This window comes from Theropithecus gelada, chromosome 2, assembly GCF_003255815.1.
Source record: "Theropithecus gelada isolate Dixy chromosome 2, Tgel_1.0, whole genome shotgun sequence".
Lineage (NCBI taxonomy): Eukaryota > Metazoa > Chordata > Mammalia > Primates > Cercopithecidae > Theropithecus > Theropithecus gelada.
In genome coordinates this window covers 93857242-93876380 of record NC_037669.1, presented here as the reverse complement: position 1 = coordinate 93876380, position 19139 = coordinate 93857242, and the positions used below count along the sequence as shown (strand labels likewise).

General features: G+C 47.3%; 1 protein-coding gene across 4 annotated transcripts; it reads left to right on the top strand.

Moving 5' to 3' along the window:
• The first annotated feature begins 720 nt into the window (after positions 1–720).
• CCRL2 (C-C motif chemokine receptor like 2) lies at positions 721–3132 on the top strand. 4 transcript variants are annotated; one of them, XM_025376661.1, is made up of 2 exons: positions 721–1295; positions 1672–3132. In XM_025376661.1, the coding sequence occupies exons 1-2, from the start codon at positions 1272–1274 to the stop codon at positions 2716–2718; spliced, it is 1071 nt and encodes a 356-aa protein (XP_025232446.1). In that variant the 5' UTR covers positions 721–1271; the 3' UTR covers positions 2719–3132. The 4 variants fall into 4 exon arrangements, with proteins under 4 accessions (XP_025232446.1, XP_025232448.1, XP_025232447.1 ...); XM_025376663.1 differs by having other exon boundaries at positions 721–1382; XM_025376662.1 differs by having other exon boundaries at positions 763–1102; positions 1672–3127.
• The last annotated feature ends 16007 nt before the right edge of the window (positions 3133–19139 follow it).

Sequence of the window (19139 nt, the reverse complement as noted above, 5' to 3'; positions counted from 1 at the left end):
CCTTCTTCCAAACCGTGCCCTCCCCTCCCACCCTCTTCCCACAGCCTCCCCTCCCCACAGCCTCCTCCCACCATTCCAAATCTGGGCTGTTCTCTCAATTTCCTTCTCTCTGGCCTCAAACCTACCCTAGCCCCCAGCCTCAGTTTGGAGTTAAACTTGTCCCCCTCACATTCTCTCCCACGCGACTTGATGTCACCTCTGTGTCGTCACCACAGGACTTTCCTCCTCTGGGTTCTCCTTTGCAGAGTGGCGTCAGCTCCCGCATGAGCCCCAGCACCAATCATTTCCGGCTGCTTGCAAATCCCTTTGCTTTCCTCCATGTTGACACCCGGGGCAGCCCTATGCTCGCTGCTGCTGAGGCCCCACCTCTGCCCCTGGCCTTTTCCCAACTGACATCACCCTGTAGCTTCCATTTTCCTGGAATTCTCTTTTGAGGCCTCAGTCTTTAGACAAAGCACACAGTGTCCCTCAAAAATGACAATAAAAACCCAAACACTGTGACTCTCACGGCAGCTTCCTGGTCCCCATATCGAATCAGCGGGTGGGTTTCTGTAAACACTGGTGAGAGGCCACCTCAGAGGATCAGGACCCTCAGGTCTGGACTCGTGGTCACCATGAACATTCCTCTCTGCTGACGGTAGCTGGTACCTGTCACCTACTCAGAGTGTCACATGCCGCAAGCCAGAGGGTCTTGGCAGGTCTCAGCACCTTGACATCACTTCCTTGCTATCACTCAGAGCAGCAGTGACACAGTTCCCTTATCTCAGGCGGCCAGAAGACGACTGTCAAAGGTCACAGGGAAATCAAAGGCGGGGTACAGGGCCAGAGGGAGGAGGGAACTACTTCCCGGTTGCTCTCAGACGTTTCAGAGATCCTCTGGAGGCCTGGGGAAGCTTTAGAGTTCTTTATTTCAGTAGGTCCCTGAGCTCTGTGAGTGGCGGGGGTAGAGCCACCGGGGGAATCCATAGTGGTTTCTCGTGCCCCTCAGGGTCAGGAGCAGTCTGTTCAAAAGGAGACCATCCACTGTCTGGGGCCATTCCCACAGCTCCCGGATGCTGGGTCTGGAGGCTGCGCCCTTCCCCGCCAGGAGCTCGGCCCAGTGGTAAGTCATCTGCATGTCATCTATGTATTTAACCCCTCATGGCCATGTTGATGCTGAGCATGGTTTCACTTTTGCAAACATTTGTTTATACCCTTCAAGAGAAAAACATCTCAGCTGTTACAGGAAGCTGCTTTAGGGGGTGAGCAAACTTCTTAAACATGCAGAAATTATGATCTACACCCGTTTCTTAAAAGCAAGCCATGGTACTTGGTTCTCTTTAATGATATATTTTCTTTCATATTGTGTTCATGTAGGCAAGTCCTGTTTCTGCTGAAAGAAGGTAAGTTCTACAAAGACGGTGTCGTGCCAGCTTTATTTCCCGTGGCACCTGGAACACTGCTAAGCACTTACATGCTTGACAAGTAGATTGAGGATGGTGCCCAAGTAGATGGGAAGTGGGCACACGTGAAAGAAATGTTTATTTCAGTCTTCTGAAATAGGAAACTCCTCTGGCTAAAATGTAGCTTCAGAAAGGGAAAGTGGGGCTGTTTGAATCAGAGTCCAGTTTGTTGTTTCCTCCAGGATAAGACAGCTGTTGGAGAGGAAAATCATCTCCCGTTTCTCCGCAGGGCAGCCTGAATATGGCCAATTACACGCTGGCACCAGAGGATGAATATGATGTCCTCATAGAAGGTGAACTGGAGAGCGACGAGGCAGAGCAATGTGACAAGTATGATACCTGGGCGCCCTCAGCCCAGCTGGTGCCGTCGCTCTGCTCTGCTGTGTTCGTGGTCGGTGTCCTGGACAATCTCCTGGTTGTGCTTACCCTGGTAAAATATAAAGGACTCAAACGCGTGGAAAATATCTATCTTCTAAACTTGGCAGTTTCTAACTTGTGTTTCTTGCTTACCCTGCCCTTCTGGGCTCACGCTGGTGGCGATCCCATGTGTAAAATTCTCATTGGACTGTACTTTGTGGGCCTGTACAGTGAGACATTTTTCAATTGCCTTCTGACCGTGCAAAGGTACCTAGTGTTTTTGCACAAGGGAAACTTTTTCTCAGTCAGGAGGAGGGTGCCCTGTGGCATCGTCACAAGTGCCGTGGCGTGGGTAACAGCCATTCTGGCCACTGTGCCCGAATTTGCGGTTTATAAACCTCAGATGGAAGACCCGAAATACAAGTGTGCGTTTAGCAGAGCTCCCTTCCTGCCAGCTGATGAGACATTCTGGAAGCATTTTCTGACTTTAAAAATGAATGTTTCGGTTCTTGTCTTTCCCCTATTTATTTTTACATTTCTCTATGTGCAAATGAGAAAAACACTAAGGTTCGGGGAGCAGAGGTATAGCCTTTTCAAGCTTGTTTTTGCCATAATGGTAGTCTTCCTTCTGATGTGGGCGCCCTACAATATCGCACTTTTCCTGTCCACTTTCAAAGAACATTTCTCCCTGAGTGACTGCAAGAGCAACTACAACCTGGACAAAAGTGTTCTCATCACTAAACTCATCGCCACCACCCACTGCTGCGTCAACCCTCTCCTGTATGTCTTTCTTGATGGGACATTTAGGAAATACCTCTGCCGTTTTTTCCATCGGCGTAGTAACACCCCACGTCAACCCAGGCGGCGGTTTGCACAAGGCACATCGAGGGAAGAACCTGACCGTTCCACCGAAGTGTAAACTAGCATCCACCAAAGGCAAGACGACTAAACATGGATTTTCATCTTTTTGCATTATTTCACTTAAATTTTTTACACACTTGTTTACAAAATCGGATACAGGAAGAAAAGGGAAAGGTGCGCTAACATTTGCTAAGCATTGAATTTGTCTCAGGCACCGTGCAAGGCCCTTTACAAACATGAACTCCTTCGCCTCCAACCACTTGTCCGTAGTGTGGATGGGACTAGTCTCATTTCTCTGAGAAGAAAACTGAGGCTCGGAAGTTTGTCTAAGATCACACAGGTAGGAAGTGGCAGAACTGATTCTCCAGCCCTGGTAGCGTTTGCTCAGAGCCTACACTTGGTCCGGAACGTCAAACTCCAAACCCTGGGGACAAACTGCATGAAATAAATGTATTTTAAAACATCTATTTAATGTATTTTAAAATAATTCATAAGTTGCTTTTAAAACCAATTTAACTACATTCCGAATTAAAAGCAGCACATTTATATGGGAGTAATTTTTCAGGTGCATTTTCTCGCAGTTGATGAGAAGAACCAGCTAGCTGGAAGCTGTGGAAAAAAAGAGGTAAGGTAACTTGTTCTGAGGAAGTTCTCTAAATTCTCTTGGTCACTCGCCACACCCCTAGGTCCCCAGCTTCCCCTAACCCAAGGTTTCTGATATTTTCTCGTACTTTATCAAAACTATGGAATCTTAGGAGATTTAACAAAAGCAAATGAGAAATTCTGTTTAGAATGTCTAACAAAATGAATGTTTTGTCCTTTTAAGTATAACACATACCTCAGGCCTCACCAGCACATAACTACAAAATGTTGTCCCACTTCCTTTCTATGGCTGAGTCAGTAGAACACAGGCTCCCACCTGCCACATCAGCAGAAGGTCACCTCAACATGTGAGCTACCTCCCTGGCAACCCCCCAGATCTGTAAGGATGATATATCCTTGATCCTAAAAACATTTTCCTGTTCCTGGTGTTCAGAACTGGACTCCACACTCACGGTCTCTTTATAATCTTGCTTCTGGCCCTTTGAGGCCTCAAAGCTACCAGCACCTTGCTGCCAGGGGACAATCATTGCTCACGGCTGAGTCCTGCAGACACAGAGCCTGGGCTGGCTGCCTCCTCCTGCTGGCCCAGCATCTTGCTTGCACTAAAGAGAACTGGAGGATTGGCACTGATACTTGCTGAAAGCCTACCCAGGCCACCCACTACTGCTGCACTCCAGGGCACCAGCCCACACTTCTCCCCTCCTGGCATCAGGCACATGTTCACAGCATTGAATCTTACAGGAAAGCAGTGGAACCCTGTCTCTCCTTCACAGGAGGCACGTGCCTTCCTAGCCAAAAATGATGATACCCACAGGCACAGCATCTCACATAGGGACACATAGAGATGTCTGACTCATTAAAACCCAAGTCTCTGGCCAGTTAAAAGGGGTCCTTAAAGTCTTACTTGATAGTGGTGGAAGGAAATTTGCTCTATATTGATGAAATGAGGTGGAGAATATCTGATTTTCCAAACATGAGAATTCTCCATATGCCACCCCATAACCAAAGACCCCCTATTTGTGTTAGACAAAACATTCAAAAAGCCTATTAGGATAGTGGATGAGACCCCCAAGGGACATGCTTATATAACAATAACTGGCTCCAAACCATACTCCATGGCAGTGGCTCTCAAACGCCAGCACACATCGAAAGCCCCATGCTGAAACACAGAGTTCGGGGCCCCATCCCTGAGTTTCTGGTTCAGGAGGTCTGGAGTGGGACCTCCGAATATGCATTTCTAACAGATTCCCAGGGGATGCAGATACTGCTAACCCGGGCCCTCCTTCTGAGCACCACTGTTCCAGGGAGAACGAACTCAGTTAAGTAAGGGTTTGGCTTTGTCCTGAGGACAATGTGGAATTTAGAGTTGAGGTGAATTATTCAGGAAAGTAGAGAGGTTTGGAGATGTGAGGGTGGGAAGTGCAGTGGAGGGAGGCAGAGAGGAAATATGAAGCAGCCGTCAGTTGGAGAGAAATTAGGAAGAGGAATAAAATGATATATGTTAGGGATTTCAGTTTTGCTGAGCCCATGATCACAGCCTCTTCTCTGGCCCCTTGTGTCACTCACCGAGGCCTTGTAGCTGGGTCTACTCTTTCAGAGTCGTAATAGGGCTGTGGGTCTGACCTCAAGGTGAGCTGGAGTGGGCACAGATAATAGATAACACTGCAAGAAGTCTCTCAAGGGTCCTTCCCAGAACAAAGAATCTCTCCATTCCAAAGGTGAATGCCAGTCACTATCATAAAAGAAAAAAAAGAAAGAAAGGAATTGATGGTGACATTTTAAATGGCAATTTTTCTAGCTTCTAAAAGAATGTGGAGCAACTGGAACTTTCATACCCTGCTGGTAGGAATGTAAGATGGTATAATCACTTTGGAAAAATTGGCAGTGTCACCAAAAGCAAAGCCTACACCTACTATCCATTCCACTCCTCAGTATTTACCCAAGAGAAATGAGCCTGTATGTCCATACAAAGATTTGGACCCAAATGTGCATGACAGCTTTATTTATATAGCCTCAAACTAGAAAAAGTGTGTCTATCAACAGGTGAACGGATAAGCAAACAGTGGCCTGTGTGCCTAATGTAATACTGCTCATCCACAAAAAGAAATGAGTTATTGATACACACAGGAGCATGCACGAAATCTAAAAATGCTGAACGAAGGAGGCCGGATTTTTATTTTTATTTTATTTATTTATTTATTTATTTATTTATTTATTTATTTTTGAGAGAGAGTCTCGCTGTGTCACTCAGCCTGGAATGCAACGGCGTGATCTTGGCTGACTGCAACCTCTGCCTCCTGAGTTCAAGCAATTCTCATGCGTCAGCCTCGCAAGTAGCTGTAACTACAGTCATGCACAAAGGCAACTGGCTAATTTTTGTAATTTTAGTAGAGACCGGGCTTTGCTGTGTTGACCAGGCTGCTCTCAAACTCCTGACCTCAGGCGATCTGCCTGCCTCGGCCTCCCAAAGTGCTGGGATCATGAGTCACTGTGCCCAGCCGGAAGCCAGATATTTTTAAAGAGTACTTATTTTATGATTCTATTTATATAAAATTCTAGAAAATGCAAACAAATCCATATCGACAGCAAATCAGTGGTTGCTGGAGATGTTGGAGGGGAGAGGAGAGGAATAGATTGCAAAGGGGAACAAGGAAATTTGGGTGGACAGTGGCTATGTCTATTTTTACTGTGGTGATGGTTTCATTGGTTTATACGTATGTCAAAAACGTAACAAGTTGTATACCTTAAATGTGATTTGTTGTGTGTTGACTATACCTCAAAAAGGCTATTTTTTAAAAAGCCTCTCAGCCTCCAGGCACTCCGTTACGTTGGTGTTACTTGTCTTGGAAATAGACTCTGAGCATTTGCTGGAGGAGTTTGAGTGCCTGGGCCTTTGTCGCTTCTCCCAAGTAGAATTGGCAGCTAAAATACGGGATGCCCATGGGCACAACCTCTCACCCCCATCACTGACCAGGGAGCAGGGGGTGCCCCCACAGGGAGCACAGTCTCATGGGGAATTACCTTCCATGGCAAATAAAATCATCAGGGCAAGTCAAGGGAGAGACCAGGGAAGAGAGTACTCCATCCTATACTAAAAAAGGATGAGAAAGGTTGAAGAAAAGAGGGAGAAAGGACAGAAATTCTCTTCACACATTTGCAGAAGTAGTCTGGACTCTCCAGCCACTTCTCCTCCAATGCGTAGGACAGGAATCTCAGAGGAAATGGTATCATCTTCCCTTGTTTACAGACACAGCAATGAACTCAAAGAACAATCTTATCAGGATTTTCCAAATGAAAACATGGAATGTATAGAGAATAAAGATCTGCAAACTCTTATGGTGGCTGAGACTGAAATGGCTAATGAAAAGCAAAAGTGTGTGCTAAATGACCCAGCCACAATGGCCCGAACACTTAAGTAGTGTAGTATATTTGGAACATTGACAGCTAACAAGGCTTTCCTCCCATGTCAGACCAAGAACACAGTTTTCTAAAGATAAAAATAGCACAAGCTTTTCCACTTTTCCATAAACGACTGCAATAGAAAACTAACAAACGATGAGAAGCAAAATATGGCTAGTCTATTCAAGAAAAGCTGATGGTGTTTCTATTTTGCCTGTAAATTACTTTCCAGTACAAAAAACAATTCCTGTTACATTGATTACATTGATAACAATTCCTGTTAATTCTAAGTAGAGACATACGAGAGAAAGATTGAAATCTCATGAGCTGTCTCCTTTTCATCTCAATTCTGTATACCTCTGGGTGCAAATGGAAATAGTGTTTGTTTGTTTGTTTTCTGAGACGGAGTCTTGCACTGTTGCCCAGGCTGGAGTGCAATGGCGCAATCTCAGCTTACTGCAACCTCTGCCTCCTGGGTTCAAACAATTCTCCTGCCTCAGCCTCCCGAGTAGCTGAGATTATAGGTGCCCGCCACCATGCCTAATTTTTTTTTCTTTTTTTTTTTTTTTTTAAAAAAAAGTAGATATGGGGTTTCACCATGTTGGTCAGGCTGGTCTCAAACTCCTGACCTCAGGTGATATGCCCACCTTGGCCTCCCAAAGTGCTGGGATTACAGGCGTAAGCCACTGCACCTGGCCCAGAACTAGTTTTAAAACAGGAAACAGTTGATATACTGAATGGAAAAACAATACAATTTGAAGTTGAAAAAGCAAAGTAGGATGCCCAGTTAAATTTAAATTTCAGTTAAGCAACTAATAATTATTTAGTATAACTACATCCCATATACGACAATTGCAGTATTTGTTATTTATCTGAAATTCAAACTTACCTGGGCATCCTAGTATCCTGTTTTTTGTTTTGTTTTGTTTTGTTTTTCCTTTTGTTTTCTTTTTTTTTCCTGAAATCTGACCATCTTAATTTTGACGTATTTATTCAGTTTTAAAAACTAGATCTTTTTTTGGCAGTCAGAACTAGAGCAAAGATAAATGACCCCAGGACTCCGTTTAGCAGGCAGTTAGGAAGCGTGATGGTGTGGTGGGTGGCAGCCCCGGCCAGGCCTTTCCTCTTCCCTAAACTGCCACAGCAGGACTGCCACACTCGGGAATCCCAGTTTTCATATGAGCAGCCCCTCCAGAGTTTGGAAGGAGTCAGTGCTTTAGCCCAAGGAGCTGCGGATGGCTCTAACACTTTGTTTGTTGGTTGAATAAAAATCAACACAAAGGTGGCCTACACTCATTGAAGTAGGAATGCCAGAACTTGTGTGGTGTCACATAGAAGAAAATATCCAAGTGCTTAGGGAGATGGCAGCACTAGTGTATCTACTGGATCATTAAGACTCACTCACCTATCCATCGCAGGTCTAGAGGACACACCCTTACCACACTGGGAAGTGTAAATGAGCTCCAGCATCCTTAAAAACAATCTCTCTAAGTGGTGGCTCTTCTCTGTAGATCAGGAGCTATAGTGAGAAATGATACCAAATTGGGGTTTCTAAATACAGGGGGGATGGTGGGATCCTGAGGAAGGAGGGGCCACGTGGTAACACAAAACACCAAGTGGGCATGGTTGCCACTGTGGGTGGTGGAGCCAAAGCAGTCCTCAGAATAGTCTGACCCCCAGAGATCTTTGGCTTTGGCTGGTTGATCATGGTATCCCTGGAACTGAAATAGAAGGACAGTCTGCTAAATTTTTACCTGATCTGTATAAGCAAAAGAGTTCTATCTCTAGAGAACAGAAGTCTAACTTTAGTCACCAGAACTGAGACTCAATTCCATCAATTGCCAGATTTGACATAGTTTATAGACTTAGAACCCCTTGAATGAAAGGTAAGCTGGCTCCCCTTGAGGAAGGACCCTGTTACATTTCTAGCATTTTATTCTGATAATCTTTTTCCCAGCCTTCCCCAAAGCAACCAGGGCCATTTACCAGGGAAAGTCATGGAGGAAAAGGAAATAATTAGGCTTTTTGGAGATTCCTGGACACTGGCTCTACACTGACACTAATTCTAAGAGACCTAAAACATCTCCGTGGTCTACCTGCCAAAGTAAGGCTTCATGGAGGTCAGGTGATCACTAGAGTTTTAACTCAGGTCTGTTTCACAGTGGGTCCAGAGAGTCCCTGAACTTATCCTATAGTTATCCCCCCAGTTCCAGAATGCGGAATTGAGCTGAGAGCAGTGGCTCACGCTTGTAGTCCCAACACTCTGGGAGACCAAGGTGAGAGGATCGCTTGAGCCAAGCAGTTTGAGACCAGCCTGGGAAATATAGTGAGACCCCATCTTTTAAAAAAACAAAGAAAAATAAAGAAAATTGACATGGAAAAATGATATAAAATCTGAATAATCTCACATCTATTAAAGAAATTGAATCTGTAATTAGAACTCCTCCCACAGAGAACTATAAGCCCAATGCCCCCATCAATTGGAGAAACAGAAAGAAACAATCTTCTTAACAGAAAGCATGATTGGAATAGAGATACTCAGCATCTGGGAAGAATCCCCACATTAATCCTCTGATCCACAGAGTGGGGGCCAAGTGGAAGCCTTTGGAACTGCCTCTACCTGCCAAGATACTAAACAAAACAACACTGCGTATCTGGAGGAATTGCAGCAAGAACATGAAAGGTGAAGGATGGTGATGTCCACCTCTCTCCATTCAGCTCACCTATTTGGTTTGTGCAGAAGACAGTTAGGTGTTGGAAAATGACAGTGGACCTAATAGTGTAAACCTAATCAGGCGGGGCTCCAGCTGCAGCTGCAGGATCAGGTACTGTTTCATTTTTGCAGCTAATCAACCCTTCTGGCACCTGGTGTGCAGATGGCAGTTTTTCTTTTCTATTATCTGTTAGTAAAGACTATCGGAAGTCATTTATTTTCAGTTGACAAGGTCAGCAATACACTCCAAGGGGAGAGCAGTCTGTCTCAGATCTTACCGACGCCTGGGGCTAGGGAGGGAGGGGCCCCCTCACCATCTCCATCCAAGGCCTAGTCCTCTGCTCCTGTTACTGGCAGCAAATCCATGCAGGTCAGCAACAACCTCAATTCTTGCCTCCTCAGAAGAAAGAATTCAATTGAGAGACATAAGACAGAAGGAGAGACTGAGGCAAGTTTTAGCGCAGGAGTAAAAGTTTATTTAAAAGCTTTAGAATAGGAACAAAAGGAAGGAAAGTACACTTAGAATAGGGCCAAGTGGACAACTTGAAAGGCAAGTGCGTGGTTTGACCTTTTGACTTGGGGTTTTATATGTCAGCACGCTTCCGGGCTCTTGCATTATTTCTCCCCTGATTCTTCCCTTGGGGTGAGCTGTCCCATGTGCATGCTTGAGCCCGCTGGCTCAACCTCTGAGATCTTGCAGGGAAACTGCTGCTCACCAGTTTCGGGTGTTTTCTATCTATTAGGAGCCGGCCTTTCCCTGTTGCCGGGTGTGACCAATTATTACTTTAGAGAGACAGTCAACAACCGCCACCTGATGGTCACCTGACACTCCTGGTGTGTGTGCGGGGGGGATGGGGAGCCCTCTCCTGCCCTGCTCTTCCTGACTGGCTACCCACTGTAACACTCCCAGAGGGACCTGTACATTTTGTGCTCTTTGCAAGACAGTGCCTGCCCAGCACCTGTAGGCCTGCTCACTCCTTCAGGATCGTGAGTTTTGCTTTTTACCACAGGTACCCATAAGCAAAATGTGGCGTTGTTCACCATGCTTTTACATTGTTATGTAAATAACTTAAAATTATGTGAATAAAAATCCTGCTACTAGCTCATTTTGCAGTGTCTATAATGACAGGTAATGTTCCATTCTCTCCTTTATGACACTTGCAAAAACTGAGAGCATAACGCCTCCCAGTTAAGCAGGCATCTGGGCAATGTGAGGAGAACAGAAATAGACCATGCTGCATTTCTCTCTCTTGATGACAGGCATTGAGGTTTCCACTTTTTCTGGTTTTTTATTATGTCTCTACTGCGCATTCTCACATACATCTTGCACACCATGGAAAGTTTCTCTAGGGCAGTGGTTCACAAACTTTTTGGATACAGAATACTTTTATGTACTTGAAAATTGAGGACCTCATACAGCTTTATGTGGGTGTCAGGTTCTAGCCCAAACTGAAGTCTGAAGGGAGTTGGTGGGTGGGTGACGGGTAGCTGAAAAAACACTCGAGGAATCACAGGGAGTTTCAACATGGCTTTATCTCTCCCTGGGCATGAGCCATATGTCCAGCATCAGCAGGCTAATTGTACGTTTTACAGACATTAGTGACTCTGAAGCAATCACAAGTTCATGTGAGTGGTCACCTAATGCACCTCAAGTGGCATGGTTCATAAGGTGCAGAGTCATGTGCCTGCCCTCCAAACCCGCTGAGTCATGCTGCACCAAAAAGTGGTCTCAGACTGCTCCTGACTAAAGTGCATCCATCTGCCTTACACTCCACCCCTAGGCCAAGGGCGTCTTCTGGGTAGGGACATGTGCCCATAGGGTGGAGCCCTGAATCCGTAACTCACAGCAACAATGCAAAGAGCAACACTACTAGGATCCCAGCTATGCTACTTGAGACTATTAGGGCCCAGCGTAGGCCAGAGCCCAGGGATGTGCACCATCTCTGCAGGGGTTCATCAGTAAGGCTCTTGACTACCTTAATCTCCCATAAGACCCCTTGTAAGGCTGCTGTTATGTTCTACCAATTGTCAGAGATAAAGGTACAACATTGTCTTCCTAAAAGGGCACAGGTGCCTCCTTGGGCAATAGTTACTATGTCTAAGACCATTCGGTTTTGCAACACCACCTTTTTGATCTGATCAACCTCGTCCATTAACGGGAGGAGAGACACTCAGGTGTACTTCAGAGCCTGAGCAGCATGCTCTGCTAGAGCAGTCACTTGTGCTTCTACAGTTATGACACCCACCCCAGGGATAGTCACTGTCAAGGAGTAGAACTACCAGGGTGCTCATCACACTCGCAAAATCTGAGAGTGTAGCACCTCCCAGTCATGCGGGCATCTGGGCAATGTGAGGAGAACGGTGGCAGGTACATAAGGCCACCCCCAGGTATAAGGTCAGTCCAGTTTGCTTATAGGTAAGGCCACCCTGTGTCCCCACAGACCCATAAACTCCCAGAGGGGCACAAAATCCATTGGGGCCCTACCTTGGTGGGGCCGCCTCTTCCACCATACCTTCAATGTGGTGACAAGTATTATGTTTACACAGGCTGTGACGGGTACCTACAGTGCTGTTGCCCCAATGTTGCTCTATGCACTGTGGCGCCTGGGCCGGGGGTACTGCACATTACCGCACTAGCCAGCCCCACCCATCATAAACGCTATGGGCCAGCCAGGGAATGGGTGTTCTGTGGGTCTTGTGGCATCCTTTGTCCAAAGCTTGCCATGTTGCATTCCAGGCATCGACCATGGGACCCAAGTCTCCAACCATGTCCAGTTCTCTGCAGATGTTGAATGTATGTGCCAAGGCAAGCCATCTGCAGCTGCTAGAAGGGCGGTGCAGATCCAAGAGTTGGAAACATTGGTCACTTCAGCGTAGGTGTAGCCCCAGTCCACAATGCAATTGGAGCGTGTTAACCTAAGGTTGGAATGACAGAGCAGGCACAGGTACTAACAGAGGAAAATCACGTCCCTCAGGCAAAATACAGGCTAACCTTTCATCACTGGAGAACAATGCAGCCCCCAAGGCTTCTGCCCTGGGCAATAATACCACATCTTCTCAGCTCCCCATGGTTCCTTTGGGTCCTGTATTCATGCCAAAGTCACAGGGGAGCTCGTAATAGGCCACACAGACAGTACATATGACTGCTGGAAGAAAGTTTCTTCCCTGGCCATTTTCCTACAAACAGTTAACTTCGGGGGCCATGCACTGAACACTCAAAGAGTGACATACACGTCATACTGTAGGCCCTCCCCATAGGGAACTACAGAGGCCAACCACCAGCAGTCGGGGGCTTTTTGGAGGGGCCATGGCCACAGCCAGTTTTTCTGTTCCCCTGCCTTCAGGTACGTTGGGGCAGGCAACAACAGGTTACCGTTCGTCCCCACACCTGGTCAGAGGAGGTTATCCTTGGTGTGTATCCGCAACTGAATGGGGGCGGCGGCCCCATGTAACAAAGCCTCCACCTGGGCTGGGTTGCTTTTCCATGGCCATTCATTCAAGGTTTGGAGCATCAGGTCCAGTCTGGAACTCCAGCCCTGCAAAGACAGGGGTGTGACATGCAAATATAACCCATTCTTCAAGAGCTCGTTATATCGCTCAGTCATACCCACAGCTTGCAAGTTGTGTGGTACATGGAATCTCCACTTTAGGTCCATTGTTGTGCCTGTTATCCAGTAAAATGTGTCCCCCTATCACTCTCAACGACCAGAGGGCAACCACATAGAGCACATATGTTTTGCAGGGCCCGGATGATGTACTGTTGGTTGGCCACCCTGCAAGAATAGGCAAACAACAGGCCTGTGGCTGTGTCCACTGCTGTTAGCACATATGTATACCCTTGCGACTTCTGCAGCGGCCCAATGTAATCTACTTGCCACCTGGTCAGGGGCTCTGGCCCTGTTGTCACTGTGTAGCACTGGACAGCTGCCTCCATTTAGGGTATGCCTGAGCACATGCCGGGCATTTCTGACAAGTCTCCCAAATGTCTTTCATGGGCAGGAACAGACCCCAACGTTTATTGACCTGTTGCATCAGTTTACCCCCTGCATGTCCCAGTTTCCAGTGTAGCTACAAGGCCACATCTCATGTAGATGTCAACTCTAACCATTGGACTTTGGCCAAGGCTTTTACCTCATCATTGCTGGGCGTGACCAGAGGCATATGGTCTGACAAATGATAAATAGTTACATCTTTCTGATAACCCATTTCCCAGAGGTCTTGCCACATGGCTTGGCCCCAAATGGGTTGGTGGCCAACTAGCCAATTCTGTATTATCCAAGTAGTTAACCATAAGGTTAGGCCTCCATAGACTGCCCAGCTCTCAGTACAGATTACCAGTTCAAGTGTCTCCTCCTTGGTGATCACCATCCATACTGCTCTAAGTTCAACCCATTGACTACTTTGTCCACACCTGGTTTCAAACCATATGGTATTGGTACCAAGTTGGACTGCAACACTGGTTTAGGCAGGGGTAGCACCTCGGCTATACCCATCTGTGTGCCATGCCCCATCAGGAATAGAGGGATGCCCTTCCTTAAATGGCAGTGGCTCGGGGTCAAGGGGTGCCTCAGGCCCCATGGCCTTCTCTTGCATTAGCACTGCAGGTACCAAGACCTCTTGCAACTCTGCTGCTAATGGGCTTGTACTCAGCGTACTCTGCTGCTCCAAGTAAGTGCCTCACTTTGCCAAAGTGGATGTTTGTGCCATCCCAGTCCAGGGGGTCATTACACATGAAGGCACCCATCCCACTGTCAGGTAGATCATCCACACTATGACTGCAGCCCATCCTATCACTTCTCACAAGCCTGAAGGGCAGCATATACAGCTGCTAGCTATTTCTGTATCAAGGAATACCAGAGCTCAGCTCCTTTCCGTAGTTGGTACCAAAAGCCTCCTGGCATTCTCAGGCACTCTGTGTGCTACCACAGGGCCCAACTAAAACCACCTGTGGTCACATGCATATCCAGTTCAAATAGGCACCCCTGGTCAACCACCCATAGGCTCATGCCTGCTGAATAGCCCACTTAGCTGCCAGGAAGGCAGTCTCAGCCACATCAGCCCAATCTCAGATTGCTCCCTTCTTTGTTAACTGATGCAATGGTTTTATCATTTGAGCTAAATGGGGCACAAATGCCCACCAATGTCCCAGGAGGCCCACAAAAGTTTGCAGCTGCCTCACCATGGTGGGCCAGGGATATGCCTATATTTTGTCAATGATAGCCTCTTGTATGGCCTTCACCTTACCCGACCAGATAACTCTCAAGAATTTAGCAGGTAATCCAGGCCCTCGGACCTTGGATTTGTTGATGGCCCAACCACATGCTGCCAAATGTTGCCACAGGAGGGGTGCTGTCGCTTCTAAATCTGCAAGAGAATCAGAGATTAACATAATATCATCAACATAATGGAACAAGTGGGCTCCCTTTGGGCATTTTCAGGCTGTTAAATCCATGGCAACAAGACATGACATATGGTGGGGCTATGCACATAGCCCTGCAGCAATACTGTGAAAGTCCATTGTCGCCAAGGCAAACTGTTCACGTCTTTCTAGAGCAATGCCATTTGAGAAGAATGCTTTGGCCAAGTTCACCACATAGTGGTACTGTCCCAATTCCATGTCGAGTGGTTAATCAAATCCATGATAGATGGCACAGCTTCCAAGCCACGTAAAATATCCACCTCCAGAATGTATTCAGGTATGGGAGAGACATACACAGTGTATAAGCGAGGAGCCAAGTGGCCAATGCCAAGGTATAGAGATACAGGTTTCACTTTCACTGACTGGCCTCCATAACCATCAATGTATGCAGCTTTGCCCAAAAACTTAACTGGGTTCCCATAAACAAGGCTACAATCTACGCCAGCACCCACTGTACGTTGGTGGGGGACCAGTGGATTGCCAGTTCCATATGTGGCCTCCAGTCGTCTGGTGTTCCCCCAAGCCAGGTACCTTTGGCCAGTTCCCTAGTTGAACAGAAGAGGCTCTACATTTCCACCTGGCTGCAGCAAGTAGTGTCTGAGCTGGAGTGCCTGGGCAGGACCAGGTCACGCAGCAATGCCTTTCTCCCCTTTGGGCATTTTCTGGAATTGCTGCCCTGGATACAACGATCTCCACAAAGTTAGGAGTACTTCATTGGGCTGCTTATCGATTTTTCTCTCAGTCAACCCGAGCCAAAATCAAATCTATCCACATCTGTGAGCGTGTCACTCGTTGGGGCCCCTTTTTTTCATGGGAGAGCCCCCTGTGGGTGCGGTACCTTCCCCTTCTTTATGGTGTGGACCCTTCAATACCCCCGACGACCTTCTGCATCCCCAACAGCCACCATGGCAGTGGTTACTTCATGTATACAGTGCCCTATGTACGGGGTAAGGACAGCAGCTAGGGAGTCAAAGGGGCTCAGGAGCACAGAACCCAACACGAGATCCCTCATGTGGGAGGGGAAACATTCATCATCTGGCCTCCAGGTATTCGGGTCAAACATAGCCTGCCGCATGCCCATCTTACACCAAATTGGCATACGACTGCCATTTACTCACATTTCACCAGCGTTATTCCACACAGTTCACATGGCTGCCTGCAGCCACTCAGTCAGGGTGTAGTCACCTTGCCCTGCCACTAACCACCTGCTCACTTGCAGCCACTGACAGAGAGAGGGGTGAGTCATGAGGGAGGCCAGCTTTTCCATCTCAGAGATGGAATGGGAGATACTATCTGCTGCCTCATTCCACAGACGAAGCATCCAGGCAGGCAGGGGTTCCCCTGGACACTGGCGGCACTGCTTGCCTAATTCCTGCAACTCAGTCGGAGTATAGGCAATGTGTGAAATGTGTTGCATTACGGTGGGGAGTCCCTGAGTCCACCCTTGGGGCCCTAGTGGCTGTTCATGATCTACCTTTTGTCAGACCACTGGGTGAGCCCGCAACGGGCATTCTTCCTCCTTGGTATGAAACTGAGTGGGGATCTCCAGACAAGATGATGGACCCAGGCCTGCATTCACGGTAGCCTCTAACTCCTTTTCCAAGCTCTGAAGCCACACCTCCAGGTGCCCTGCCTGCACCTGGAGGTCCCCATTCATGGAAGCCTCTAATTATTTTCAAGATCGGTGTAGCCAGGCCTCCAGTCTGCATCCCTCAGGGACTGGGTGTGTACTTTTCTTAGCACAGTTAAAAATGCCCATCCAACTCTGCCAGCAAAGGCTCTCTCTTTCTTGGTGCTCTGTGCTTCCAGCTGCTTCAGCGCCTTCTCCATGCTCGTGGGGGACCCATCCACTGCCATCCAGGTTTCCACTCAGGCCCACACTCGCAGCACGGCTGCCACCAGGTACCACAATCCATTTTGTGGTCACATGGCCAACCTGGAATCAGCAGGGACCGAAGGCTCACTTACCTTAGGATCCTGTTCGTGATGTCAATTGTCAGGTTCTAGTCCAAACTGAGGTCCAAGGGGAGTTGGTAGGTGGGTGGCAGGTAACTGGAAAAACACTCGAGTAGGCGTTTTCAACATAGCTTTATTCTCTGGGCACGAGCCATATGTACAGTGTCAGCAGGGTAATTATACCTTTTACAGACAATAGTGGCTCTGAGCCAAGCACGTGATCATGTGAGTGGTCATCTAATGCACCTCACATGGCATGGTGACATAATGTGTGGAGTTGTGTGCCTGCGCTCCAAACCCACTGAGTTGTGTGCCTGCACTCCAAACCCACTGAGTCATGCTGCACCAGAAGGCCACCTCGGCCTACTCCTGACTAAAGCACAACCATCTCCCTTTCAGTGGGCTAAATCTATTGCTATTTATACTATTAGAAATTTTAACACAGTTTTAAATATTTACATTATTAATTGATTTTGAAATAATAAGCCCATTACAGATTAACATAAATAACATACTTTTATTAAAAATATCTGTATTTTTTAAAAGAAAAAAAAATTAGCAACAACAGTGATCCTTGGAATCATCCCACCTCAGCCTCCCAAGTAGCTGGGACCACAGGCGCATACCACCATGCCCAGCTAATTTCTATATTTTTTGGTAGAGATGGCCATGCTGGCCAGGGTGGTCTTGAGCTCCTGAGCTCAAGTGATCCTCCTGCCTTGGTTTCCCAAAGTACTGGGATTACAGGTGTGAGCCACCATGTCTGGCCAGAAGCTGGATTCTCTGTCTTGTTCTCCATCCAATCTGTTAGACTATCAAATGCCAAATAACCTTTGGAAAATTCTACTCATAAAATAAGGAGAAAGATAAATAACTTCTGAGTATCATCATTAAAATAGTTTGACCTCATGGACCCACTGAAAGGGTCCCACATGGAGAACAGCTCTAAGCTAAACAGTAGAATGGCTGGGGGTACATAAACATTCAACCCATAGCTGCTGACCAGAAGAACACATTTTAAGTCTCTTCCTCTCCTGCTCCTTGTGATTGCAGACAGACTCAGTCTGTAGGAGAGCTGTAGAGAGAACAAGCTCAAGTCCCTGATTTTACCTACAAAGAAAGCTGAGCCCAGAGACATTAAGGCACTTACCCAAGGTCACACAGTCACATAGCAGAGCTGGGGCTGAGCTCCAGGTGTCCTGCTACAGAGGCCACTTCTTTCTCCCACTAGGGACTGGCCTGTGATTACTTCAGAAAGCAATGGTCAGCTAACTGATTCTGAATGCCCTTTACTGGTAAAAGCTAATCTCCTGAGGAAAAAATGTATGCATGGGCTGGGCGCAGTGGCTCAAGCCTGTAATTCCAGCACTTGGGGAGGCAGAGACAGGCAGATCACTTGAGGTCAGGAGTTTAAGACCAGCCTGGCCATCAAGGTGAAACCCCGTCTCTACTAATATTAAGCTGGGAGTGGTGGCAGCTATCTGTAATCCCAGCTACTGGGGAGGCTGACGCAGGAGAATTGCTTGAACCCAGGAGGCGGAGGTTGCAGTGAGCCGAGATTGCACCACTGCACTGCAGCCTGGACGACAGAGTGAGACTCTGTCTCAAAAACCAATAATCGTAAAATAAAAATAAATAACTAAATAAATATCTAAATAAGTATGCGTCACCTCAGGTGGTCAGTCAGCTTTCCCAGGACCCAAGAGCACACTATGTTCTTTCTGATGTGAGTGACGGGGTTCACAGCACCACAGAGTCCATGACTTTTCCCTCAGAAGTGAATGCATGGCTAATTATTTTGTATTTTTTGTAGACATGGAGTTTTGCCATGTTGCCCAGGCTGGTCTCAAACTCCTGGACTCAAGTAATCCACCTGCCTCAGCCTCCCAGGGTGCTGGGATTACAAGCATGAGCCCCTGCATGGCCTGCACCTATAGTCCCAGCTACTCAGGAGGCTGAAGTGGAAGGATCACCTGAACTGGGGAAGTTGAGGCTGCAGTGAGCTGTGATTGCTCCGGCGCACTCCAGCCTAGGCAACAGAGTAAGATCCTGTCTCAAAAAAAAAAAAAAAAAAAAAGTGAACACACATGCTGGAGAAGAGGCCTGCAGGCACCCCTGCCAGTTCTGCACCAGAGCACACTGTAGCAGCCCTGCTGCGACGCAGGAAGAAGTTCCAGGTCCTGCAGCCTGGAGCGTGGAGCCTGAAGCCTGGAGCCCCCCATCCAATGCTGCGCCATGCTCGCCAGTAGCCCCCAGCATCAGCACCGAGGCACCAGCTGTAGATAAATTTCTCACCTAAAATGTTGAGAGATGTTGCTAAACTGTCCTCCTAAGGCTGTGTATAATAATATGGTCCTGCCGATATTGCATAAGACTATCTGCTTCATTA